Below are 25,523 nucleotides of genomic sequence, written 5' to 3' on the forward strand. Positions count from 1 at the left end.
GTACGCGAATATCAAGAACAACATTCAGAAGATATAGTGCCGTCGTGAGAGTGGCGAGTATCTGGATTGGCATGGTGGAGTCACCTTATGCAAGAAAAAAGCCGAACAGGTCTAGAGCCTACATCGACGCTAGGTCACCTATCTTGTAGGTTTTCACGTCGATGTAGGCTGCAGGCCTGTTCAGTATTTTTCTTAGTTGACGTGGAGTGAAGGCCATGGTGTTGGGTGGTATTGCGTGGGGAGCTATGACGGCAGGGTCCAAACATTTGGCGACCCGACGCGTGCACCCCGCCCAGAGCGCGTTCGCATCCCACCACGTCGCTGACCACCACCACCATGCCTAGGTATGCGCGCGTATATCTCAGACTGCGGTCACATGGTGTAGCTAATCGGAATCAGAGAAATAATAACACTGCAGGCGGGCCAGTGCGGCAACAGCGTCGGGCAGCAGTTCTGGCAGCAGCTGTGCCAGGAACACGGCATCAACCGCGACGGCAACCTCGAGGACTTCGCGACCGAGGGCGGCGACCGCAAAGACGTATTCTTCTACCAGTCCGACGACACCCGCTACATCCCCCGCGCCATTCTTTTAGATCTCGAGCCCAGAGTGCTGCACTCGATCCAGTCGAGCGCCTACAAGAACATCTACAACCCCGAAAACTTCTACATACACAAGGATGGCACCGGCGCCGGCAACAACTGGGGCATGGGCTACAGTATGGGCGAGCAGGTGCACGAGGACATCCTGGACATGATTGATCGCGAGGCAGACGGCTCTGACTCGCTCGAGGGCTTCATGATGCTGCACTCCATCGCTGGCGGCACAGGATCGGGTCTTGGCTCCTACATGCTCGAACGCCTCAACGACAGGTTCCCCAAGAAGCTCATCCAGACCTACAGTGTCTTCCCCAACACGCAGGACGGCGACATAGTGGTCCAGCCATACAACAGTCTGCTGAGCATGAGACGGCTGACGCAGAATGCAGACTCCGTGGTAAGCTGCCCAGTGTACTTGCCCAGTGTACTTGCATATATTCATACTGACCTCCCAGGTTGTCCTCGACAACGGAGCCTTGACTAGAATCGCTGCAGACCGACTGCACGTTATGAACCCGTCGTTCGAGCAGACCAACCAGCTGGTGTCCACCGTCATGTCTGCCAGTACCACGACCCTTCGCTACCCCGGATACATGCACAACGATCTCGTTGGAATCGTCGCATCGCTCATTCCCACACCGCGCTGTCACTTCCTCATGACTTCATACACCCCCTTCTCTGGCGAGAACGTAGAGCAGGCCAAGACGGTTCGCAAGACAACCGTCTTGGACGTCATGAGACGACTGTTGCAGCCTAAGAACCGCATGGTCTCCACCAACCCCACCAAGAAGAGCTGCTACATGTCTATCCTGAACATCATCCAGGGAGAAGCGGATCCCTCAGATGTATGTCTCTTCCTATTGGCAGCTTGAATCCAGCTCACTGACTATTCAGGTACACAAATCGCTCATGCGCATTCGCGAACGACGTCTCGCTACCTTTATACCCTGGGGCCCCGCTTCCATTCAAGTCGCGCTGACCAAGAAGTCGCCCTACGTGACCTCCTCGCACCGCGTCTCCGGACTCATGCTTGCAAATCACACGGGTATCGCCACGCTCTTCAAGCGCATAGTCGCACAATACTCCACCCTGCGTAAACGCAACGCCTTCCTTGAAAGCTACAAGCGTGAAGTGCCCTTCAAGGATGGTCTCGGCGAGTTCGACGAAGCTAAGGAAGTCGTTCAGGGTCTGATTGCAGAATACGAAGAGGCTGAGGATGCCGACTACTTGACCAAAGAGACGGCGCCGCCTGCAGATGAGGAAGCTGACAAGAGAGTCGGCTAGAAGTCACCTGAGCAATTATTGGATTTGGCATCGGCGTCATTGGATGGTGCAGTGGAGTCAAGGGTACCCGACTTTCAAGTCTATTTCGCGGCGTTGGCGGACATGCAACGTAGGCTACAGACCTACCGTGGTTCTGGAGTTTATAGTCTTCCACATTCTTCGAATCGTCGTAGCGACTGTGGTCATCATGGTGGGAGATATCACGGCTCTTGCTAGTTCTGTAAGGGCAGACTTCTTTGAAGAGAACGTCAGGAGTTTGTATGGTAGCGAGCGCAAGATAATCGATCCATCGAGGTCTACCACGGATCGCTCATTCAAGAAATCAATCCGCTGACTGTATGGTTGTAGGCATGTAGCAGATTCACCGTGGTACCGTGACTGGAAAGCTGTGGTGTTGTCATTCTCTTGCATCTCTATTGCTGACCCAAATCACTTCAATGGAAACAACCACAGGTCAGTGCGTTGGATTCCACAAGTGAACAGCAAGGCTTCACTTCTATACGTATAAAGTGTACGCAGTCCTCTCCGCATAAAATACGTCGTAGTAAGTCAGCTGTGCCTACTCGCCTACGACTACACTCACTACCAAATCAACCAACCACAGAAATACACAACACCCCGTAGGAACAGCCCAAGACACCAAAACTTTCCCCCCAAAATGTTCGCGTTGAGCATCCGCTCCATCACCAACTCCAGAGTCGTTGGCCCCCTAGCCATCTTCGCCCTGTCCACACAAACCCGCACCCTTTACTTCTGCGGTCCCAAGCAAGGCGATCACGATGCCGACCTACCCATCTCCGAACACTACCACGCCCGTCTACGAGCATCATCGGATCTAAAACCGAGATCCACCGCGGACTCGGCACCAAGCACTACGCCTACCCGTCCTACTCCTCCTTCACCCACTCAGCCTACTACCACTACAACAGACACAATCCCCACCCTTCGTATCTCCGTCACGCACGCACCACCAAATATGTCAGCCCGGCATACAATGCCGTCTGCCAACAAGCACGAGATCGAGAATTTCAGGAAGGCGTTTGGGCAGATGGAGGCGGCTACTCACGATGTGGATACATACTACAACAACACGCTTGCCATTATCCAGGAGATTGCAAGGCTCACGTTTGAGCTGAGGAGGGGCCAGGTAGAGGGGAAGTCTTTTGAGGAGCTGGAGAAGATTAGGAGGGAGATTGAGGATTTGAGGTGTGTGTTTGAGAGGATTGGGAGGAGGTGGGGTATCTAGGCTTCATGTTGACCAAGAAAAAGAAAACGGAACAGGTTTGTAGTTTACATTAACATGTAAGCGTACAAGATAGATGGCCTAGCGTTGATGTAGGCTCTAGACCTGTTCAGTCTTTTTTGTATGAGGTGTTGAGGAATATAGGGCGGTGTTGGAGATTGTGGACATGTGTGGTTTTATAAAGATTGGTCGTGCAGTAGCTTGGAGGGAGTCATGAGATCACCATGAAAGTCATGTTTGAACAGGAATGAACGTTCTTCGAAACTAAACCAGAATGCAAAACGATGAGTGGTATACAGCACATTTCCCACCTCCTTCCAACGCAAGAACAACGCCTCTCCAAGCCTCACTTCTCTCCATCTTCACTGAACAATCATCCCCCTCACGCCCCATCCTTATAACCCAACCCCCCAGCCTTAACATCAAACTCAATCAACTCATCCAACCCACAAACCTGAAACAACTCCCTTGGCCCATACCTCTTCCCATCCCCCTCCACACTCTCCACATGCCCCGCCTTCATCTGCTGCACCGCCCTCCTAACCGCAGGATACACAACCTCGCACGCCAGCAGCGGGAAAATAGCAAGTTTATACCCCATGGTCTTGCATTCTTCGACCGAGAAATCAGGGGATACGCCACCGGGGACGCTGTTGAAGAGACAAGGCGTGGGAGAAAGATCGGAGCATATGCGCTGCGCGTCTGAGGCTGTCGTCACGCCTTCCAGGAACGCCATGTCTGCGCCTTGAGCGACTGCCGCACGGAGACGGCGTAGTGCTTCTTCGTACCCGAAACCCTGCAACGCGTCCGTTCGAGCGATGATGACGATGTCGCCGCCACTTGCCTCCCGCGCTAACCTCGCAGCCCGGATCCGCGCTTCAAACTCCTCGATGTCGACGAGTTGCTTGCCGTTGAGGTGCCCGCACCGCTTACTCACGATTTGGTCTTCGAGGTGCAGGCCGGCGACGCCCGCGCGGATGTACGAGGTTACTGTCCGGCCGACCATGACGGGCCCGCCGTAGCCGGTGTCTGCGTCGGCGATTAGGGGGGTCGACGGCGAGAGCGAGGCGAGCATGCTGGCGTTGGTGAGCATGTCTGTGAAGGTGGCTATGCCCATGTCGGCGGCGCCGAGGCGGGACATTGTTGTTCCTGCGCCTGTCTGGACATGTGTTAGTTGGGTTGGTTTGGTGTTGTCTGATATCGTGAGGGGGATGTTGGTGGATATGGAGATGGGGAGATGGGGGAGACGTACCATGTATAGACAGTCTACGCCTTCTTGGAGAGCTATCCGCGCTGTGAAGCCGTCGTATACTCCGGGACAGGATAGGAACTTGTTTGGATCCGCGAGCATGCTTCGCAGTTTCTCGACGGCCGTCATCTTCCTTTCTGTTTGTCCTGCTTTGCTGGATCCCATATTGCCTTCTCTTCTTTCGCTTTGATAATGCCGATAACAACGATAACCCGACTCTTTACTGTGCACGCGCAACCAACTCTTTCTTAATACCAAAAGCAGCAAATGCAATCTGTTCAAGGGGTATAGTGTCCTCGTCAGGCATCAAAACGAGCAAGAAGGTACACCCGACAGCCTGACTTTAGCCCGCTGAGACTCGGCGTCTTGCACATACACTGTGGCGGGCCGCAACAAGTAAGGCTGGGCTACCCACGAATAGTCGACCAGATGCGGAAGCGATGGCCTTACGTACCCGTCCTGCGAACTAGGATGCTGTCAACCCGAAAAGCGACCGCGGATTTGGGAACAGTATCTAATCATTGCCAACCAACCGGACCTAACTCCTACAACCTTTATATAGAAAATCTAATAGCTAATCTCGAAATAAGCATGAAAGGGTAATAAGATAGTAACCACACCACTTCTTTTCAGTTGAGAACGAGGCTACGCCGCAGATAGGCAGACCCGGGTATGCCCTCCCCCCGTCTTTCTCGGCCAAGTACTCCGTAGCCATCAGTTTTGATCAAAGATCTTCTTTTTTGCGATGGCGAAAGCGAAGACATTTTCTCGGATGAACATTCAACCAACCCTATAACATGCAAAATAGTGAAAAGTGCACAACCCACAAACGTCATATCCACACCCCTCGAGACGACGCGCAAAACACCAAGCGAAAAGCCGCAGCCGTGGTGGTGACCACCCCCGCAACAAAGCCCTTGTTCCTGCTGCTGACGTAGTGTGGTGCCGATGTTCGCCGGCAGTTTGACCGGTAGGAGCGCCATGCTTGTCCCTTCTCACTGGTCAGACAAGACTGCGAAATTCAGTTTCGCCGATGTCCATGGTCGGCGCGTTGGAGGCGGGAGGCGATATCGTATGAGAGAGGATTTGAAGGATGGAATGCCCCGTTGGGTATGCTGGCCGATGCCGAAGTCTCCTGGGTAGGCGAGCGAGCGCATGGGGGGTTGGTGAGAGGGGTAGACTGGGATTTAAAGTGAGCTGGCGGCCGGCATGGCGGTTTCTTTGGTGTTTTGTGTCGGTTCCTCTTTCCTCCACCTGGGTACACGCCTTTAGATTGTGGTGCACAAGGCGCCGCTAGTGGCCCATCAGGGTCAGGCTGCGCGATGAAGGCACTACAGGTGATCGCACCCACGTTTTGCTTTTTGCTGCAAGGTCCGTCTTGTACCTGTCAGATTGTCCCCACTGGAAAGCGAAGACCCTTTGTTATCATATACGCCTTGGTAATCCATCTCCATCGCGTTCGGAGTTCGTTCGGTCAGACGGGCACACCACCCCAGCTCTCTGGCGTCGCGCCTGTTCCCAGGAAGATGCAGCGTGCATCGAAGCGATCGAAAAATTTGCGCCACCGCGATCCGTTCCTGGACTATCGTCTAGCGGTGTTACCGATCCCGCGATCGCGATCCCGAATCCAGATGTCTACGTTTGGGAGGTCTTCGTAGACCATATGTGGCGTCTGCAATGGACGATCGGGGTAAAGTATATTCCATGGCATTGCGTATCTGAGTAGGTATACGGTATCTGAACGCTTCAACTCCCGCACCAGGCGAGAAACCGCTATTATTACTCTTCCATCGCGTCCGATTCATTCCCTCACGCGGACCCTACAACGTCTAACCGTAGGTGTATCCCATATTCGGTGCGCCTCCAGGCCCTGGTGCTGTCATCATTGGATTCATGGGGCCAACCGGCACATTGGGCATTTCCGCATTCGAGAACTCAAATCCGGCCGCCCAGTCGTAATCGGGAAATTGATCAAGCATTGGCGGCACTCCATAGTCTGGACCTTCCCAGGCATCGAAGCTCATTACGGACGGGTCCTGTTGCATCTGAGGATTCACCAAGCTGGGGTCGAATTTGGTCACTGGGAGTTGTTGTTGCTGTCTGATCGAAGGATCCGGAAGTTGCTGCTGGTGCTGCTGTGGGTGTTGTTGTTGTTGGGATGGGTATTCTGACATGTTTGTTAGTTAAGAGTCCGTCAGACTTGACGTAAGATGCTTACGAGGTGGGTTCTGCTGGACGTTCTCGTGCGAAAGAGTTACTTCGTCGCCGTACGGATTCTTCATGTTGCTGAACTCTTCTCGCCAGTACCAGAACATGTCGTAACTAATGCTCATGCTCAATCGCGTCCTCAGCCTCAGATATAGCGATTCCACACGGCCATCCTTCTTACGGAACACTTTGTCGCTACCCCACAAATCCTTCATGATGTGCGCAGTTCGGAAATGGATATCTCCTGGTTGTAAAGAAACGTTCTTAAGGAAATCATACGCTTGTGAGAAAGCTCGCTCGCCCGCAAGTACATCCAGATGTTGAGCAAGCGGACTTCGAACGAGTCTAAGAATGGTAAACCCAGCCAGAGTAATAGTTCGGTCAATGAATGATTGTGAGACGGAGGGTAAGAAGATCTTTTGTGTCGTCTGCATCGTCGAAGCGGATTGGATAACTGAGATGCAAAGGGAGTAGAATCGTGACAGACCCTCGGCATCGGGTCCAGGGTTCGTGGGGTGGGCGAAGAAATGGAACGCCATTACGTGAATACGTGCACAGCTGAGTTGCAGGGTATCTATTTCGTTAGCTCAAGTCAAGTTTTGAAAGAGCCGGGTCAGACTTACCGAGTTCACTTGGAGAAGATGGGGCCAAGCTGAGGAGTTGCGAGTCGAATATGCCAATCAATGATCGTAATACACGGACATCACAATGAATGGACTGTAAGTTGGTCTTGCCCATGGCAACCATGGCACGCATAAGGATGATGTAGACTTTGTGCAGGAATTGCAGGTCAGACGGGAGGTATGGAACCATGTCTTCACGGTCTTGTTCATCGCCATCGAAGAATGACTCAGCAAGAGGTGGTATACCTTCAACACAGCTCGTTCTAGATACGGTTAGCGTATGTCACAGTGTTACTTCTTTTGTGACCTCACCTTATCGAAACGATGACGCAACACAGCCAGAGCCTGGCACGTTGCACCTTGAGCGACTGGTCCTTCTCAAGCGGCGTCCTAGCAAAATCCTGGCCAACACCTGCTATGTGCAGACCAATCTGTGTTGCTAGATGTACTGCCGATCCACACATGAGGTGTGTCGTATCTTTGTACATTGAGTTGGTGGGTAGTCGCCATGTGCACAGAATCAGTAGACCTTGGATGATCGGAACTTGTGAGGTGCGTAGCGCCATTGAAGAGAACGCGAGCTGGGTGATGGGCTGGCTCGTCCTTTCTAGGACTTCATGTTCAGAGTACCGCCGCGATCCCGTGACCACGATAGTCCAAAACAAGAACGGCGATTGGTCATAATAGTCATTCGGCCCTATTGAAGGGTCCAAGATAGGAAACAGTGGATGGTATTGGGTGAAGTAACTGCAGTCATGTTAGCATAGATAAGAACGACATTCTGAGTCAACGTACATGGTGAAGCAATCGTCGATTCTCTTTGAATCGAGCAGGTAGCCATCAATCACACGCGGTACCGTGCCGTGATGATCGGAACCTTTTCGCGTCGGTGGCCGCGAGTCGAAAGCTGGTGACATGGAATCTGATGCATCTGTCCTTCCGGAAGGATCAGAATATGTGCCCGAAGCGTGTTCGAGCGGACCGTAGTTTTGCATGTCGACGGTCGGTGATGCTGTCGATTGCGGGTAGTTTGCATCGCCAGGATTCTGCCCCTGCCTCATATTCCATCGCAACTCTTCCAATTCGCGTCGCATCTCAGCCTTTGTTTGGCGCAGGTTCCTGGTCGACGTGGGAAGAATGCGGCATTCGAGGCCCATCTTCTTGCAGCGGCCGCATGGGTCATGCGGTACCTTGTGCTGCTCGACATCACATCGGATCTGCCAAAGAAATGATCAGTAAACCATCTTCGCCATTGCGGACGTTGTCGCGATGCATTGAGGTGGGGAAGTACCTTTTGCTGTCGGCACTCGACACATGCCTTCCGTCGCGGAGTGGTCATGCTGGCCTGATTCATCTAGTAGGTATCCACAGGGAGTTGGCGAGCGGCAAGCATAGACTACTATAGTATTCCGCGTCTCAATCGGCGAAAAAAGGCATATAAGAAGGTGTAAGGTAGGAACTTCGCCATGAACTGAAGAACCACACTCGCGATTAGCACCTACGTCGTCATCAGGGCCTGTTGCAGCGGTGCGAATCGGATGGCGGGGGAATGGGACCGAGTAAAGGACCGATGGTGATCCTTTTCTCAGCAAGCACGTCTCAAAGTTTTTTCTCAGCGTCCCTTGGCTTCTCGCCCTGTGCTAAATGTTTCTCTTAATAATGTGCCATGCTAGACGACGCTCGTGCGCAATGAGGCTAACAGGCTTTGTTGTCTGTGTGGAAGGAATGCATGTCGAGACGCACGCGATTTTCATCGGGACCCACTTTCGCGCCTAAGCCCATGCGGACCTAGTGTTTTGCGTAATGCTGTCTGAGCACTGCACTACTTGCATGGCCTGCCGCCATGTCATGTTGAGTGAACGCATCTCTTACACTGTCACCCAAACAGTCCATCTGTTGGGCACTCAAGCTTTTGTGATCACCGTGGCGCAGCCGTTTTGCCACGCCTAGCTGGGGAGCCAGCCACCGCGGCCCTTCTCTCCGCCGCTGCTCTTCACCATCAACCACCTCGCTCTGCCAGCCCTCAAACGTGTTTGGTGGGTCGAGTCAATGCAGTCGTACCTGATCCTCATCTTGGATGACACCCCTTGCCCAGATCGGGCCTAGCAGGCACGAACGTCCCAGTAGCTTCACTCCGTGGGCGGGCGCTACCCATCCGGTGTCGACGGCTCAAGTTCGCGTTTAGAGTTCGTACGAAGCCACTTTGCCAGGCATTCGACTCCGGCATTGCACTCGTTGCGCCACATCGAAGCGAATGCGACGTGAGGAGGGTTGTGTGCCATGACAATGCGTCTGTGGCTGCCGCCTGATTCCGCCTCAAAAGCAATGAACGACAGCGGGATTTACTGACTCTAGCACCTTCACACGTGGACTACCGACGCTCATAGCTCTGCCTTGGCCTCCTGCAATTCCCAATGATCGTCCAACACATGCACGCTGTGCGCCAGCCGCTTGCTCGGAACGGCAAAGCTGCCTCGCTATCATAACCAGCTCACAACACTCGTCTCGCTGTCCAAAACAGCTCATTCCACTTCACCGACTCCAAGCGCGCACATGGTTCCCCTGGTCCTGGCGAGACTCACCATCCCCACACACACTCCTTCCTTTCTTCCATACCTTCTAGCTCAGGGTCTCTCCGCAAGCCACTTCGCCTTCATAGGTAAGTCGAGCGTCCACCTCCACCAGCTCCGCGGAAGACAGATGCAGCGCAGATCGCAACGGACTTGCAGATCAGCTACACCAAGTAACCTCATCCTACCCATGGCCAATGAGCGTGTGAAGTCGCTATCTACCGCATATCGCGTACCAACAGCCAGCAGCGCATACAATTGCAAAGGCGGAGCAGGGCGGGGATGCCGGGGAGGATTCTCGGAACAGGATGTATCCATCCTGTCTGCATTAGATTAAGCACAGCCCGTGTGGTGAAGACACTCGGTCGGGTTTTGCGTCCAAGTCCGCAAACAGAAGTCGTATCGTAGGACTTGCATGTACCTTGCAAGCTGCGACAACTCCAGACTCCGGAGATTTTCTCGTGACGTTGTCTAGCCACGTTCTTTTGTTTGCTTTTTCGAGGCGGAGTAACGGAACTCGGAGCCTCGATCGAACCCACATGGCACAATGTAGGGAACGGTACCGCTTGCTTTTCCCTCAGTTCTGGGCCACTACCTCGCCGTTCCTGGAGCTGTCGCGTGTCTACCGAAGTGAGGGTGTGGGTTAGGTCCCGTCGACCGAGGAGAAACACAGATACCGATGATTTCTCCCGTGGAGTAAGTGGTGCCACGAGACACACTCAGGGTGCAGCTCCTTTCGCTACCACTGAACACACACATCGATTACATCTCGAGACATTTCAAAAGACTCCTGATCCACTGCAGTGGGAGCACTCTGCATGCGAATGCAAATCTCTACACAGCCTCCTCTAGATTGCATCTCGAGGTGCCTCCTACCACGATTATGGCACACCACGTTGGATGGAAATCTCCGCTTGCGCTGTTATCCGGATGGCTCCATGAATCAGCTGCCAATGTAGGTGTACGTACATGGCGCAAAGAGCGCTTAGCTTACCCGGTGGGTCGACCCTTCAGCACCCAGATACTGCGCAAACAAGAAAACGAGTCCAGAACCACAATATGGTCGGCGTCCAGATAACGCCTCTCACTGCAAGATACTGCGCAGGCAAAGGATGCAGATCTAGAGCCGACATATCGACCGTCTCGAATCAACGCCTCTCCCACTGAATAAGAGTCTAGAACTATCAAGTCGGCGAAGGAAACCAGGAATACTGACAGTGTATCTCAAATTACAGATCTCGTGATCCCTCAGACTTTGCCTCCACCTAAGTGACGAGGAGACGCTCGCTACCAGCAACGCAACGAAGGACGTATGAACATCGGCGAGTTCGTTCGGAATGGCAGACTTCAGCTTCCCTCAAGTTTTGCCTCCACCAAGGTTACCAAACTACGTCTTCGATGACCAGCTCGAACCAAGGCCAGGCCCCAGTCTGGATCAAATGCGCCCTCTCGTCTTCGCCTCTACCACGATGTTGAGGCGAGCGTCGGTACCAGCAACCGAATGAAGCCACTCAAGGAAAGCTGCAAGTATCCAACAAACAGCCGATTGATACAAGGTGAAAGGATGTTCAGGAGGACCCCAGAGAGACATCATTTGTAACTCACAAGCCAGCAACAGACAAAAATGATCGTAACAGATTTGTTCATCGATATCAATCTACTTGTCGTAAAACGCAAATGCAGTGGTATAAGAATACAGTATAAAAAAGAAAAAGGAAAAGTCGAGCCAACTTCTAACAACAGTAGACATCCAGCAAAAAAATGCGTACCGTTCCATCCCTCCCTCGCATCTAAATTTCGTTCAGAGCACCTCTCCCACTCCCATCTTCTCATACTCATACTCATACTCATCTCATACTCATCTTCTATATCACAACCACCTTCCTACAACCTAAGACCACGACGCATCACCCTCGCCTTCGCCGCAGCACCCACATCCTCCGCACCACCATCCGGGTTCGTAACCGCACCAGGGAATCCAACAAGGCTGTTGAACTGATCAGCAAGCGCCTTGTTCCTGTCTCCACCTTGAACAGCCGCAGCAGCGCTCTCGCAAGTAGCGACAGCAGCCTCGTTGGCTTCGCACACGTTGGTCAGCTGGTTGCAGAGCGCGTTGGTGATGATGTCCGGGTTGAGGGCTTCGCCTTGGCCGCCGCGCGCGAGCGGGTCCGCGATCTGGAAGGTGAATTCGTCGGCGGGGCGCCCGTTCTCGCCGCCTTGGAAGGTGATGGTGGGGGTGCAGAGACCGAAGTCTTCGGCGCCGCCGGCACCGCCTGCTGCTGCGTCGGCTCCGGCATCCGCGCCGGCATCGGCATCAGCATCGGCTCCGGCGTTGTTGTTTCCGGCAGCGGCGTCTTGCTGGTTGTTTGCGTTGTTACCGGCGTTGGCGTTGTTGTTGTTCTGGTTGCCGGCATTGGCGTTGTCGTTACCGGCGGCGGCATCTTGCTGGTTGTTGGCGTTGTTTCCAGCGTTGTTGTTGGCGTTTCCAGCGTTGTCAGCTGCATTGTCGTTGCCAGCGTTGGCATTGTTGTTCTGGTTCTGGTTGTTGTTCGCATTGCCAGCGTTGTTGTTACCAGCCGCAGCATCGTTGTTGTTACCGGCATTGGCGTTGTTGTTCTGGTTGTCGTTCGCGTTGTTGTTACCAGCAGCGGCATCGGCACCAGCATCAGCAGTAGCGTTACCAGCGTTGTTGTTCGCGTTGCCGGCATTGGCAGCTCCGTTACCAGCAGCGGCATCGTTACCAGCGTTGGCGTTGTTACCAGCATTGGCATCGTTACCAGCGTTGGCGTTGTTACCAGCATTGGCATTGTTACCAGCGTTGGCGTTGTTACCAGCAGCCGCCTGGTTTCCACCCTGAGCAGCACCGCCGGCAGCAGCACCACCAGCGGCAGCACCGGCACCACCAGCCGAAGCCTGGCTAACAACGAGGTCACCGAGACCAGCCTGGTCCATGAGGTCAAAGACACTCATACCATCAGCAGCGAGAGGAGACGCAGCACTGCTAGCGCTAAGGGCAGCAGCATCACCGTTGACATCGACATCAGGGTCGATGAGAGGAGTAATACCACGGAGCTCAGCAGTAGCCGGAAGCGAAGCATCGCCACAGACGTTCTGTGCGTTGCCGCCAGCAAAGGGGTTGGTGTTCTTCTCCGCAGTCACCATGCCAATGGCAGCAGCAAGGGCATCAGCACCGCCACCGAGTTCGGTGAAGATCTGATCAGCACGGACGAGCTGGTGTGTTTGTTAGCCTGAGACCCCGGGGATGTGGAGGCAGGGTAAACAAGTGGAGAAGCAACATACCTTATCGCAAGAGTTTGCTCCACCGAGAAGGTCAGAGATGGCCGCACCAGCAATGGTAGCAGCGGCACCACCGTCGCCACCCTGAACTTGACTGATAGCGTCGATGGGGACTTGCTCCTGACCGAAACGGGCCTGGACGTAGGCAATCATAGCCGCGATGATGAAAGTCTTGGAAACCATGTTTGCTGATTTGTTGTGGTTGTGATTTGGAATCGAAAGAACGATAATAGTAGTAATGCGTTAAACGTTAAAAGTGGAGGAAAACGAGAGACTAGCTCTTGTAATGAAAGAAGTAAGTAATAGGTAGATGAAGTTGATATAAAGGCCGACCTGGGCGAAAGAATGGAAAAAGTGCTGTAAGAAGCGAAAGAAGGGAGTTTGCTGGATGCTACTGTTGACTTTGCTGTTGTCGAAGTTGCTGGCCTTCCAATCTGCGGGCGAGGTATACCAGGCTTATATATCACATTCATCTGTGCCTCCGTTCCCGCCACTCTCTCTCCAAGGGACTCACCTCCAAGCGCCATGCCTGGGGGAAGGATCACTTGGACGTCTCAACCATGCGCCCAAGACGTGTATCCCGCCTTCGATCCGACGCCCAGAACACAGCGGGGTCGTGAAAACGCAGTGGAAAAATGACAGAGGGGTGTTCGTGCCAAGGCGTCATGCGCTCTTGAGCGTGCTGGAACGTATGATTGCCGGGCTGCGACTTCGCTACGCCTTAGGAGCCGTCTGTTAAGGCTTCCGTGCGGGGCATCGACTCAGTCGACTGACGTGCGTGCTGCCTGATGTTGGGGGTGTTGTGACGGCCTCAGTCGCGGTGGGGTTTCATGTGACTTTGCGACACGGGACTACGCCTAGAGCGTAGTATAGCCGCCGTCAACAAACGTCGCTTGACAGCGCCGATCATCAATGCGTTCGCATCTTGAACTTCCATTCGAATTCTCAGAGACTCTTTGCGATGCATGAAGAAACAGCGAGATGCTCGGGCAGAAACACAATGCAAGGGAAATGCACGTAATGGTGGTTATTGACGGTGGTATTTGGAAAGAAGAAGCGGCCCCGTCTGGCGTCATATGCGATCAAAACAAGCTGCTCAAAACACCGAGACAATGCGCGAGATTCGAGAGATGAGTCGAGTAAATTCGTAATGCCTTCTGTCAAACGAAGGACCGTAGGGAGGCGACCGTTAAGCCGCGGGTGTTATTCCTGGTCACTGCGACCGGTTTCGCACCTGCGCAGGCGACATCGAAGTCCCAAGGCCAGCAGTCCGCGAGTCCATGAAGTTATTCTCTTCGACCTGGCCATGCATGTCTATAACGCCAACGCTATGTACTCACTACAACCTATCGAGCTTCCTCCGCAACAGCCTCGTCCTCTTCATGAGCTTCTTGTACTTGTGCTTCTTCATCTTGAGCTTCCGTTGCCTCTTTACACTAATCATGTACATGCCATATCTTCGTCGCGCAACGTGCTGGCGAAATGTGCTTGGCTTCCTCTCTTGCGCGGGCAGCGGTACTTCGGTTATGCGCTGGTTGATGCTAGCGGAGAGGCCTTCAGCGGAGTGTGACTCGGCCTGAGGCGCGCTCGCTAGTGCATCGTAGGGCGCGGGTGCCGCTGGTGCTCGGAAGGGAACAAGGCGAGAGGCCCAATCTTCTACGCTTTGCTGTGTGGGTTCAACATCGAGGTGGTATACCTCCTGTTCCGATTGTATCGCATCGGCTCGCTGCTCCTCTTGTGCATCGATCTCGGCGTTTACGCGGTCCAAGAAGCCAGCGAGGACGTTCTTGGTGGCTTCCATTCTTTGGACGTCATTCGCCCGGTTTACATCAAAGAAAGCGTCAAATTCGGCGGTCGACGTCGCGTTGGGGAAGGAGCGCGAGATGGAGATGGGGCGGTGGAGGCCGAAGAAGGCAGATAGTTTGACATCTACAGTACGTCAGCATGTGGAAGGAAAGGTGCATCCCCGCGGCATCTTACCGTCTTCCCGGAGGTGGTTTGTTGGCGGCACAAAGGGCACGTTGTTGCCTGTGGTAGCCGTCGAGGGCTCCTTCAGCTTCTTCGTCTCCTTGGACTTCTTGCCGGCGCCCTGGAGCTCTGCCGTAGCATTCTGATCTATTTCCGTGGGCTTCTTTTTGCTGTTCGGTGGTGTGGAAGGCTTCGAGGACGAGTAGCGCCGCTGGTGACTGGGTCGGAAGGGTTGTTGCGGCGCCGTGCTGGTGCTCAGCGCAGAGCGGGCGCAGCGGGTGAAGCCATAGGAAGTCGCTGGCGCAGTAGCGAAGGTGTTTGCAGAGCGGGCGACTCTGCCAACAGCGGGCGAGAACATGGCCAGCTGGGTGGAGGGGTATTGGGTATGACGATGGTGTCGATGAGGCTCAAGGCGGCCGGCTATCAGGACTTGCTGCAGGTGCTCCACGCGCCGATGTTTCCCCGATTGGCACTAGCACTGGCAGCCGGCACCCGTCACGAGAGCATTGCACATGTCAGAAGTGTGAAGCGATCGAGGATACGGTGAATGAAGTCACCTAGGTCTCGTGACAAGATGTCGGTGTGTGGTCTAGATCATCTCCCCCATATGTTCTAATGGTGTCTGTTGTTAGAGCAGTGTGGCTTCGATGCACCCTCTAATACTCGCTATCTGCAATATACCTAGGTAGAATAGGTATTGTTCTGCCCATTCTACAGCGCTGTTTGCACCGTCAAATCAATCTTGTCCATACTTGCACATATTACAACCTAGCTTGCCGGTCTTCTCTTAGTGTCTACCTACAACAAAACATGGTGTTAGCAAGCGCCTACTATCGCCCTCTCACAGGCATCGTCCTCAGAGCAAGGGATTCCCCCATCCGCACTACCTCACTTCGCATCCCTCCACAAACCACACTGCCCTCACCAACAGCACCCTTCTACTCACTCCGCCAATACACTTCGCGTGACCTCACAATCCCATTGTGCGCGCCTGACCACCCACCCCGCATGTCCAATACATTGCACTGCACTGCACTGCACTACAATCCATCTAACCCTTTCTATACACATCCACCCATCCCATCTCTCTCCACCACAAACCGACGCCACAAGTCCAGGCCAAGCCACCAGCTCAGCCACTCCCTCATTCTGGAGGGATAGACCCTCCTCCCACTCTGCGACGCGACGTGCGAGTCAACGTCCCACGCCGGGTTGAAGCGGCACGGACCGAGAGCGACTGGTTCGGTCTGTAAGGCAACCACGCCGCAGAGGCGCATGATGCATGGGCGTTGACGAACCCCGCGGGATTGCGGCTTTTTACCATCCTGATCATATCTCCCTTCGCTTGCGGTGGGTAAATCAGGGTAAATATGATGTAAGTTGGGAACATGGCTATGTAAGTGGTTGCATATGCAACGACACGGGAAACGGAAACTACGGGAACCGGTGTACGTCAAGATGAACAATGTTTCGGAGCTGGGTAAGATGGTTTGTTGATATTACACTGCAGCAGCAAAATGTACCTCTTCTGCATTCCCCGCTGCACGTCCAATGCCATGTAATATGTTTTTTTGGACATGGCACTGCCCAACCCCAATCTATGACCCTGCCCACTCTCAGTGAGTGACTGCGCAGGAGTACTAGGTACACAACGCCCAATGAACGGTAGTTGTCCAAAGCCGAGATAGGGAGGGAGATTTTGTCAGCCTCTGTATCTTTCCACAGTCGAGTTCCAAGACATGCTCGTCTCCTCAGATCTGCAATACACTATGAATCTACAAAATGCGTTTATCCGCTTACTAAAACAAACCAAGAGAGAAGAAAAAGAGACCAAGATCAAGACTAGAATCAAGACCAAGAGATTAAGTCGTGAGATCGTCATGTACTGGCGAAGATGATGAAGAAGCGGAGAAAGAGGTATCGGGGGTATAAAATAGAAAAGGGCCGTGGAAGTCGTCTCTTCTCATCCACTAAAAGTCCGTTGCTACTCCGGTCCCGCCAGGCGGACTGTCCGTTTCTAGGGCAGGTGGGTCGACAGCGCGGGCGCGTGTGCGTTGTGCACCCCTGCTTTCGCGTGGGCGCGCGAGCGCTCTCGTGGGCTGTGTGTAAGACGGCGACGATCGCAACGCGACCATCCGTGATTACTATAGTATCAGTGCGTTGAGGTTGCGCTGGACGATCATGTCTTGTACAGACGCCATGGTGATCTTGAGCAGGTTGGTGTCGGTCGCGTTGGTGTAGTGGACGTAGACCTCCTTCTTGGGCTGGCGGACGAGGTTGCGGAATTTGTTGGCGAAGAACTCTTTGCCGGCCTCCACATCTCGGTCCCCGCCGGTGTAGTCGGAGAAGACCCTCCGGATTGGGCTCATGCCACTTGCTATCTTGTCGGTGAAGAGATCGATCTTGTTGAGGAAGAGGATAAGCGCCGACTTTTCGAAGTATTTGGAATTGGATATCGACTCAAATAGCATGAGAGCTTCGTGCATTTGGTTCTAGTGCTGTTAGTGGATGTAGCGTGTATGCTTAAAAGGCGACTTACGCCATTCCGGTCTTCTACTAGCACGTGGTCGTATCCGCTAATGGCCACGAGGAAGAGCACGACTTGCACGTTGTCAAAAACGTGGATCCACTTCTTACGCTCTGAGCGCTGGCCACCCACGTCGACCATCTTGTATGTCAGGTTGCCGAGCTCGAAGATCGTCTCGGAGATACCTGTGGTCCGTAATCGCGTGCGCAGGATGTCTTGGTCGGTGGGCAGGAAGTCCCGTTGGAACAGACGGTCGATGTTTTGGAAGAAGCTGAATTGTTAGCCTGGGAGTGGTAGAGATGGTGAAGGGGAACGTGCTAGTTCAGGTTGTCGTGCAGCGCATACTGGTTGCCCTTGAGGATTGTGAGCTGCACGCCCTTGTCGGCCCAGAGCGAGTTGAAGGCTGTGTGGAACTCTTCGGGCATGGGCTCCTCGGTGCCAATGTCGGGCGCGGAGTTGACCATCTCGGAGTACCGCTGTCGTCGGTTAGTAGTGTTTGGGCCGGAGCCATTGGATGGGACATACAATGTTGTCGTCGTCCTCAAAGTCAATGTCGTCTTCCTGCATGGCCGCGTAGATGGTCTGGAAGGCCGAGACCAGGTTGTTGAAGATGGTGGCCCGCCATGTCTTGCGCTCGAGGCTCTGGAATCCGCCTGCGTTGATGATGCGCATCTGCTTGAGGACGGTCGATTTGCCGCTCTCTCCGGCACCTGCACTCTTGTCTCAGTCACGCTGTATCACCGGGGCCCGTTCAATGCATACCGAGTAGCAGCAGCTTCACCTCGCGCTCAGCCCGCTTCCGGTCGGCGCGGAGGTTCTTTTCAATCTCGACATTCTTCCTCGACTCGGGGTCGGTGGCAGAGGGTTTTCGTCCGAAGCACATGATTGCCGGTGCCATAAACTGCTATGGGTGACGTCGTGGAGGAGCTGAGGCAGCGGCGATGGAGAGGAGAAGTCGCGACACGCTAGGGATGGGCTACAGCATACAGCAGTAGCGAGGTAGCAGTCAAGGCCTACCATGCGTGTTAGCTGAGGTCCTAGCGGGCTGACTCGTGCAGGTAATTGGAATCTGAGGCGAGCGGGAGACGCTACCGGAGGTTGGGAGGGGTGCAGTAGAGCGGTGGTGGTGGTGGGTGGTGTACAGTGCTAGCAGAGGGCGACGCGACTGAACGAGGGACGAAGAAGCAAAAAAAGTATCTCAATGGACAGGCAGGAGGGCGCAAACGAGACACTATGCAGCACTAACAGACGACTGAACAACCGGGACGGTATGCGACTGGCCTAAGAAATAACGTGTCGGCAAAGAATCCCTGATCTGCACCGTTCGCGATGAAGGCCCATGCTCGCAGCAGCAGCCGTGACCCAGCTGGGCGGGCAGGATGATATTAAATGTCTTCCCGCGACACGGCGGCCAAGGGCAGGTCAAGCGTGCACGCCCGACGTTCGGATGCCAGTCCCCCATGCGGACGCGATCGGCGCCCGCAACGTGATGGACGACGTGAAAGCCACGAGACACGGCAACCTGGCGCGACGATCGATTCCCGCTGCATCCAGTCCTACCACGGGCTAGGAAGCCTGCTGCCGCCGCTCGCCAACATGACTAGACATCTGCTCCCCAACCTGATGCTTCGGACCTGTACCGGTGCCTCCGCGTTTCACTCGTCCACCGTAGGGGGCTGCCTCTGTACGCTGCTGGCCCTGCCTCCGCAGCGAGTGCAACATCACTAGCTCCTTCTGCCGGCTCGTGCACTGCTTGCCCAACTTTCGCCTGCTTTCTTCTCCGTCATGATGCATTCCTTCGCCCGTACTGCTGCAGGACGGCCTAGGAGCAATCCCGACTATGTTTCAGACGCTGGATGGCGGCTCTTTCCGCGCCATACCTCCGAAAGTGGACCCACCCCATCACCTCCAATGCTTACCCAAGACGCCTCGTTTCGGCCTTTCTCTCTCGACATGTTTGTGATTGCTGCCTCTCCGGCCCTTTTCACCTCACTTCAACCACTTCAGCCACTGGAACCCGAGGTAACTCGCTGCGACCCCCACTCGCTTGGTTCAACGGCCGTTCCCCATGGCCACCTGGATAAATAGCGAGGAGCCTCTCAGGTCTAAGGGACCCACCGCAACATATTCCACGAGCGTCCAAAACCACAACGGACTAGCGCCGTTCCAACATCCTCAAAGGGGCGGACCGTCCTCTGCGCGGGTATTCGGCTGCCTGCGTGTCTGGAACTCTCCTGTTCCACACTGAACCCACTCGATGAAAATCAAAATGTGCCCTCTGCACGTCTGAACACGGCCAACGCGATCCATCGTGGTCCATCGCACGCCGACGTGACCGTCACACAGCATGCCGAATGGGAATCTGACCCGTCTTCCTGGTTTGACAGGCAAGCAGAATGGCGTGTCTTTTGCTTTTTGTGTTTCTGTCCCGTAACCGAGGCTTAAGCCGCGTTTTGCCATTGCCTTGTCAGCATTTTTTGTTCGTTTTGGAGGGGACGTTGATCCAACATCGTATCCTGAGTCAGCCAAGAGCCACGTTCCCGTTTCCAGGTCGCATGTCCAGCTTGGCGGGTTGTGGGGACCATGGGGAGCGCTGGAGTGGGTGACTTGTTCTCTCCACAAGTTACATCTTAAGTAATCAGCATTCCGCGATCGCCCTGACAAACTTGTGTGACGATACTTCGAAGTGTAGGTCTAAGAGTTGCTATCGTCCGCGGGCTCTTGCTGAGGTACGTTTGTTGCCCAGGTGGCAGCTCTGACAACGACAAAGGTACCTGGTTCATTTCTCTTGTCGAAGATCAATCTAACCTTACATTCTCTTGCTGCAAGGTCTTTTCATTTTGATCTCATTCTCCACCTCTTCCGTCTTTCCTGTGGTCTTCCCGTTTAGGAAGAATGCAGAGTCCTAGAAGTCTACATTATCTCAGGATATCAAACTTTCGCTTTGCGACAATGGAGACTGCGGCGCACTTGTTCAATGCCTTCCTTGTATGAGGCGCCTCCGCTCTTCAGCACGACTGCCAACTACCCATAGCTCCTTCCAGCCGTTATGCTAGCGTGGGAAAAGGTGAAGGCAGTCGCTCTTTCTGCTAGCACGTGACAAGTCATCTAATTCATTCTTTTCATTTCTCACTTCATGACGAAGGTGTCTTGATTGCACACGTCTAACGATACCTCTCTCATCAATGAGATTGGCTCGATTAGGTGGTGAAGAGTACCTGCCTACGTTGTTGCTCTAGGGCCGAGCGCGACTGCCTTCCCAAGGTCTATTTTCGATCCACAAACACCGCGAGAGCTTCACCCCACCAACCAGAACATCCCACCCCCAATCCTCTCGAACAAAGCCGTCCCGCACTCTCCTAGTCTTCTACCGTCAATTGTAAGTCGTATCCCTCACTGATCGCATCCGACTACATCGTGCGCAACGGCGACCTCACTTTCACATCCTACCGTAGTGATTGACAGCGGCTCACATCAAGCACAGAACTCCGCGCTCTCTCCATCCACCACACAACATGGCGTCCGCGAAGCCCTACATGGGCCCCGTTTCTCTCGGATACTCCAAGTATGCTGCTCCGCACTTGAAGAAGGCAGCTTTGGCCACATCCATCAACCCATCTGCATCTATTGCTGCTGCTCCCCCCACTGTCGACAGCGTCATCGCCACCAAGGAGCAGATTACTACCCCCAACACCAGCAACTCCGATGTGGCCCTCAAAGACGCTCACCACAACGCTGACGCAGACAGTGGCGCTCACGGAGTCCTCAATACAGCTCAGAACAACCCGGATGCGCAGCTCGCCATCTCCCAAGGTAATGCTTTGAAGGAACAAGTCGCCAAGCATGCCAAAAAGTTCACCAGGACTGTCTCGACCACGGTCACCAATACGCGCCGACTGTTGGAGCTGATCCGCGCAGAGTCACCGGATGCGACCAACCCAACTGTCGAAGCCCTGTGGAATGAACTGGAGGCGCTCTTTACTGCGGCAAATGACGCCAAGGAGAAGCTGCCTGTGTTCCTGGAGAAGCAGCGTGACAACATGAGCTTATATCACAGCTCGATGGTGAACGAGGCCATCAAGGATTCGCAAGACGAACTCAATACCCAGCATAAGAAGGTGAGTCGCTCTCAAAAGGTCTTTCATACCGATGAATCAGTCACTAACTCTTTCACGTCATGTAGGTCAACATCCAGCACAATCTCATCCTCGAGCACCAGGAGGCTTTCCTTGCGCACAAGGAGCAGACTGCCGACAAGCTGAAGGAGCTCGAGGCCCTCCAAGAGCGCATCTCACGCCTGACGCTAGAGAAGGGCAACTTCCGCACCGAGATTGACAACTATGCGCACCTACTAGAGCAAGCGCGCTCTACAAAGGAGGAAGATCTTCGCAAAGTCGACGCTCTCGGAAAGGAGTTGGAGACTCTCGTGGAATCCAAGAAGCAGCTCCTTGCAGAAGCCGACACTCTGCGCAAAGCGCTCCAAGACGTCCAGGCTAAGACGAAGGCCGACGAGCAGGCGACAATCGATCGCTTCACCGCTGAGCTTAAGTCGACTGCCGATCTTCTCGCGAAGGAGACACAGAAGAACACGGCTCTCAACACCATGATCAGCCAGTTGAAGGGAGGCGAGAGTACTGCTAGACTCGAGGTCGAAAAGGCAAAGAAGGAAAACAGGGCTCTGAACGAGCGCTACAGCAACCAGGCAGCTGAGCATGGGAGGGCATTTGTGGTAAGTGGCTTTGACATAACAAGCAAGTTAAGTGCAGGTTGAACTAACATGGCTTTAGAAACTCAACGAGCAGACCAAGCAAGTTGAAGGCCTGAAGATCGACCTTGACAGTCGCCAGAAGGAGAACGCCGAGCTGAAGCAGCGTCTCGTCAAACTCGCCGACCTCGAGTCCCAGGTTACCGAACTCATGCGAGCAAAGTCGACTCTTTCCGAACAAGCCAGCACTCTCAGCGCCGATTTGGACGCCAGCAAGAAGGAAGAAGCCAAGATCAAGACTCAAGTGGAGGGGCTTCTGAAGAAGCTCGAGGGTCTTGACGATGAGGTTGACCAGCTAGAATCGGAGAATACCAACCTTCTCGCCAAGCAGAAAGAGCATAAGTTTACCGTACAGACCTGCGAGTCCCTCAAGGAGGAGAACGCCAAACTCAAGGCCGATGTCAACGAGCTCAAGGCCTCCAAGAGCCCCACTTTCGCTGTTGTTGGCTCTCCGTCTTTCATGAACGAAGAGAAAGCACGTGCTCGGGAGGACAAGATCAAAGAGCTCGAGGGGACCGTGTTAGAATGGACTGAGCTAGCGAAGCGCTCCTACAGCGAGTACAAGGAGATGCTACCCACCTACAAGAAGGCCGATCAGTACCGCCAGGAGGTCGTTGACAGGGACGAAGTCATCCGGGGCCTGGAGCTCGAGCTTTCCCAAGCCAAAGTCTCCAAGACTACTAACGGTGTTGGAGCTGCTGCCTCCAACGGTGATGCTCTCTACTGGAAGAACAAGTATGAGGCTGTTCTGCTTGCCGTTGACAACTAGGCACTAGCTTTGGTTCAAGCTCAACTGAAAGGCGGATGAGGATTGCGACGGAAAGTGGAGTGTCGAGGGTATCCCGACATGCTTGACTGAGGTAGTCCCTCCACACGACATCAAAACATAGCTGCTATAAATACGAGATACTGCCATGATGAAATGTCACAAGACGACACTGAAGACCACAACAGAGGTGACGCAGTCTACATTAGTATCAAAGTGAACTTTTCTAAGATTCCAAGGCAATGTAGTCTCCGGGGTAAGTACTTTTGGTATCTGATTGCAACGTACATCAAAACAATAACAGATGCGATGCGACTACGTTAGTATCAAAACGAGAGTTGTTGAAGTACCAAGGCAATGTAGACTCCTGGTGAATTTCTATCGCGAGCTAATTATGACACGCACCCAGGACAACAACAGGTGCGTTTCGGCATACATCAGCAGAAACGCGACCGTGCTCACAAGGTCAAGCCAATGCAGACTCCTGGGTAACTCATATTGCTAGCTAATCATAAAATAGACCGAAAGGGACAACAGGTGCGCTGCAAACTACATTGGTATCAAAACCAACGTTTACTAAATCCCAAGGCCAAGTATACTTCTGGATCATTTCCTACTGTCTATTAGAGAAGGGAGATAGCGGCATACTCATATCGAAAGGCATACACACAGCGCAGGGATGTAAACTGACTGTTGAGGGGGACCGGAGGTCTGATCTGCACTCTTAGGAAACCTCCTTCCTTTTCAAAATGCAGTACGCGACGGCGGAAAGGACATTATCGCGTGTTGCGCAATATTCCCGGGGTTTGGTATTTGTATGTGAACGAGAGCTCGACGTGGATGTCGTTGTGGATGAATAAGGATTTCGTCTTTGGTGAGGTGTTGATAGTCTCCAGTCGGCGTTGTGGCCGCTTGGGTGATACCGGGTCCAGCCGCCGTGGGACAGAAACGGCGTATCGAAAAGTCTTCCAGAGTTTTTACTCCAAGCTTCCATAGATATACAAGCCGACGAGCCAGGGTTGCCAGGGTTGCCATGGCAAGGGTTGGCTGTAAGTATACACCCGGCATCCATCTTTCAATGCCCCTCCCGTTGCCTTTCCCACTTCTTTCCCCGTTGCTTCTCCCGTTTCCTCACCCCCTTGTTTGGAGGTCGGCTCGCTGAATCCATATCCGTATAACACTCCGACAGCTAGAAACGTTATACTGGGTGTGAACAGTAGAGCGAGGATTGAGTATCTGCGGATGTTGGACACGGGCTTCTTGTCCTTGGATGTGTGTCGATACCTAATCTTCCGTGGAGACGGAATAGAAGGGGTGATTCGAGGTATCGGTCTTTGGAAGCGGGGTGGTGAAACCTTTGGTGATGCTACGGTCTTCTTGTAGGGGCCCAAGGACTGGATAGACGATCGGAAGCCGCGAGATAGGGTGAGGCTCCTTCTTGAGAAGGTGGATGGCCTTGTAAGTGTATAGAAGAGTGACATTCTGGTTGAACTGGTGGCATGGCTGGTGGCGAAGCGCAGTGCACTTGCCGGCGTTAGACATGGAACCATCTTGCTGAACTGCGTATGCCGGGACCTGTTGTTGAATGTAGCTGTGAATTGTGTTCTCCTTTTTTAGATGCGAGAAGAGGTTTGTTGCGCGACGGTAAACGCACGACAATTCTAGATTTCTTATAAAGAAATAGTACCCCGAAATCCATCCCTTGGTTCACTAGAAGTATACAGTGGTAGTACCCATCGTCGCGTAACTATGGGTAGCTTCGCGAAGGTAGTCGTCGTATCCGCCAATGATGTCGCTCCTATTGCCAGACGGAGACAACAACTACTTGCTGAAGATCCACTCATGTCTGCGATGTGTTTTCAGACCAAGTTGGATAGAGTCAGGCGACTACTGCGGATACCAAGGTACGATGAGGCCCAATTCCCGTAGGGCGTAGCTGCCCATGCGAACGTTGGTTCACAACCACTCCACCAATCTCGCTCACCCTTCTCAACTCGCAAGGGCACGCGCCCTCAACCCCTTTAACAAGGGATGCTTGCTACATTGAAGATCATGTCCCTTCACCCAAATCTACAACCAAGAGATCTGAGGTCGGCTAATAGACACGTTTTGCCGACAAAATTTTCCAAGCACGGACGAGCCAATCGCATCCGAAGACTTCGAGGAGGCACTGGCATGCCGCTTGGACGGCGATGCGCACCTGGCGAAACGGGTCTCTAACGGCGTCGAAGAAGGAGCGAACCCTAGATCAACTCAAGATCTGGCGAACGGGATGAATGCAATTTCTCAATCTGAACTCGATATGCGCCTGCGTGTAGTTTGTTCTGATTCCTTTAGTCCTGGGGTTCACGGCGGTTGCGCTACATCCAAACCTGATATCGCGCGCCGTTGGAGCGTTACAGGATGTCGAACCATCGCGAAGTGGA

The 25,523-nt window shown here is 53.6% G+C and overlaps 8 protein-coding genes across 8 annotated transcripts; 3 read left to right on the forward strand and 5 right to left on the reverse strand.

Annotated features, from left to right (window-relative positions):
- Positions 1–336: 336 nt before the first annotated feature.
- TUB4 (gamma-tubulin) lies at positions 337–1,881 on the forward strand (the record flags this gene model as incomplete). Its single annotated transcript, XM_049376029.1, has 4 exons — positions 337–344; positions 400–994; positions 1,053–1,442; positions 1,492–1,881. The coding sequence occupies 4 exons, from the start codon at positions 337–339 to the stop codon at positions 1,879–1,881; spliced, it is 1,383 nt and encodes a 460-aa protein (XP_049234238.1).
- A 658-nt stretch (positions 1,882–2,539) lies between these two features.
- Positions 2,540–3,127, forward strand: J4E87_004409 (uncharacterized protein; the record flags this gene model as incomplete). Its single annotated transcript, XM_049376030.1, has 2 exons — positions 2,540–2,765; positions 2,811–3,127. The coding sequence occupies 2 exons, from the start codon at positions 2,540–2,542 to the stop codon at positions 3,125–3,127; spliced, it is 543 nt and encodes a 180-aa protein (XP_049234239.1).
- Positions 3,128–3,506: 379 nt separating this feature from the next.
- Positions 3,507–4,538, reverse strand: J4E87_004410 (uncharacterized protein; the record flags this gene model as incomplete). The annotated part of the gene is made up of 2 exons (XM_049376031.1): positions 3,507–4,283; positions 4,377–4,538. The coding sequence occupies 2 exons, from the start codon at positions 4,536–4,538 to the stop codon at positions 3,507–3,509; spliced, it is 939 nt and encodes a 312-aa protein (XP_049234240.1).
- A 1,664-nt stretch (positions 4,539–6,202) lies between these two features.
- On the reverse strand, positions 6,203–8,361 carry J4E87_004411 (uncharacterized protein; the record flags this gene model as incomplete). The annotated part of the gene is made up of 5 exons (XM_049376032.1): positions 6,203–6,540; positions 6,592–7,155; positions 7,205–7,467; positions 7,517–7,951; positions 8,000–8,361. 5 exons carry the CDS (start codon positions 8,359–8,361, stop codon positions 6,203–6,205), a joined length of 1,962 nt encoding a protein of 653 aa, XP_049234241.1.
- Positions 8,362–11,658: 3,297 nt separating this feature from the next.
- Positions 11,659–13,254, reverse strand: J4E87_004412 (uncharacterized protein; the record flags this gene model as incomplete). Its single annotated transcript, XM_049376033.1, has 2 exons — positions 11,659–13,005; positions 13,075–13,254. 2 exons carry the CDS (start codon positions 13,252–13,254, stop codon positions 11,659–11,661), a joined length of 1,527 nt encoding a protein of 508 aa, XP_049234242.1.
- Positions 13,255–14,410: 1,156 nt separating this feature from the next.
- J4E87_004413 (uncharacterized protein) lies at positions 14,411–15,397 on the reverse strand (the record flags this gene model as incomplete). The annotated part of the gene is made up of 2 exons (XM_049376034.1): positions 14,411–15,000; positions 15,052–15,397. The coding sequence occupies 2 exons, from the start codon at positions 15,395–15,397 to the stop codon at positions 14,411–14,413; spliced, it is 936 nt and encodes a 311-aa protein (XP_049234243.1).
- Positions 15,398–17,183: 1,786 nt separating this feature from the next.
- J4E87_004414 (uncharacterized protein) lies at positions 17,184–18,449 on the reverse strand (the record flags this gene model as incomplete). Its single annotated transcript, XM_049376035.1, has 5 exons — positions 17,184–17,531; positions 17,579–17,837; positions 17,885–18,042; positions 18,092–18,276; positions 18,329–18,449. The coding sequence occupies 5 exons, from the start codon at positions 18,447–18,449 to the stop codon at positions 17,184–17,186; spliced, it is 1,071 nt and encodes a 356-aa protein (XP_049234244.1).
- A 2,632-nt stretch (positions 18,450–21,081) lies between these two features.
- Positions 21,082–23,100, forward strand: J4E87_004415 (uncharacterized protein; the record flags this gene model as incomplete). Its single annotated transcript, XM_049376036.1, has 3 exons — positions 21,082–21,684; positions 21,750–22,295; positions 22,354–23,100. 3 exons carry the CDS (start codon positions 21,082–21,084, stop codon positions 23,098–23,100), a joined length of 1,896 nt encoding a protein of 631 aa, XP_049234245.1.
- Between the last annotated feature and the right edge of the window lie 2,423 nt (positions 23,101–25,523).

The sequence above is a fragment of the Alternaria ethzedia genome, assembly GCF_023757985.1.
Source record: "Alternaria ethzedia strain BMP 0044 chromosome Unknown scaffold_8, whole genome shotgun sequence".
In the NCBI taxonomy this organism is placed as follows: Eukaryota; Fungi; Ascomycota; class Dothideomycetes; order Pleosporales; family Pleosporaceae; genus Alternaria; species Alternaria ethzedia.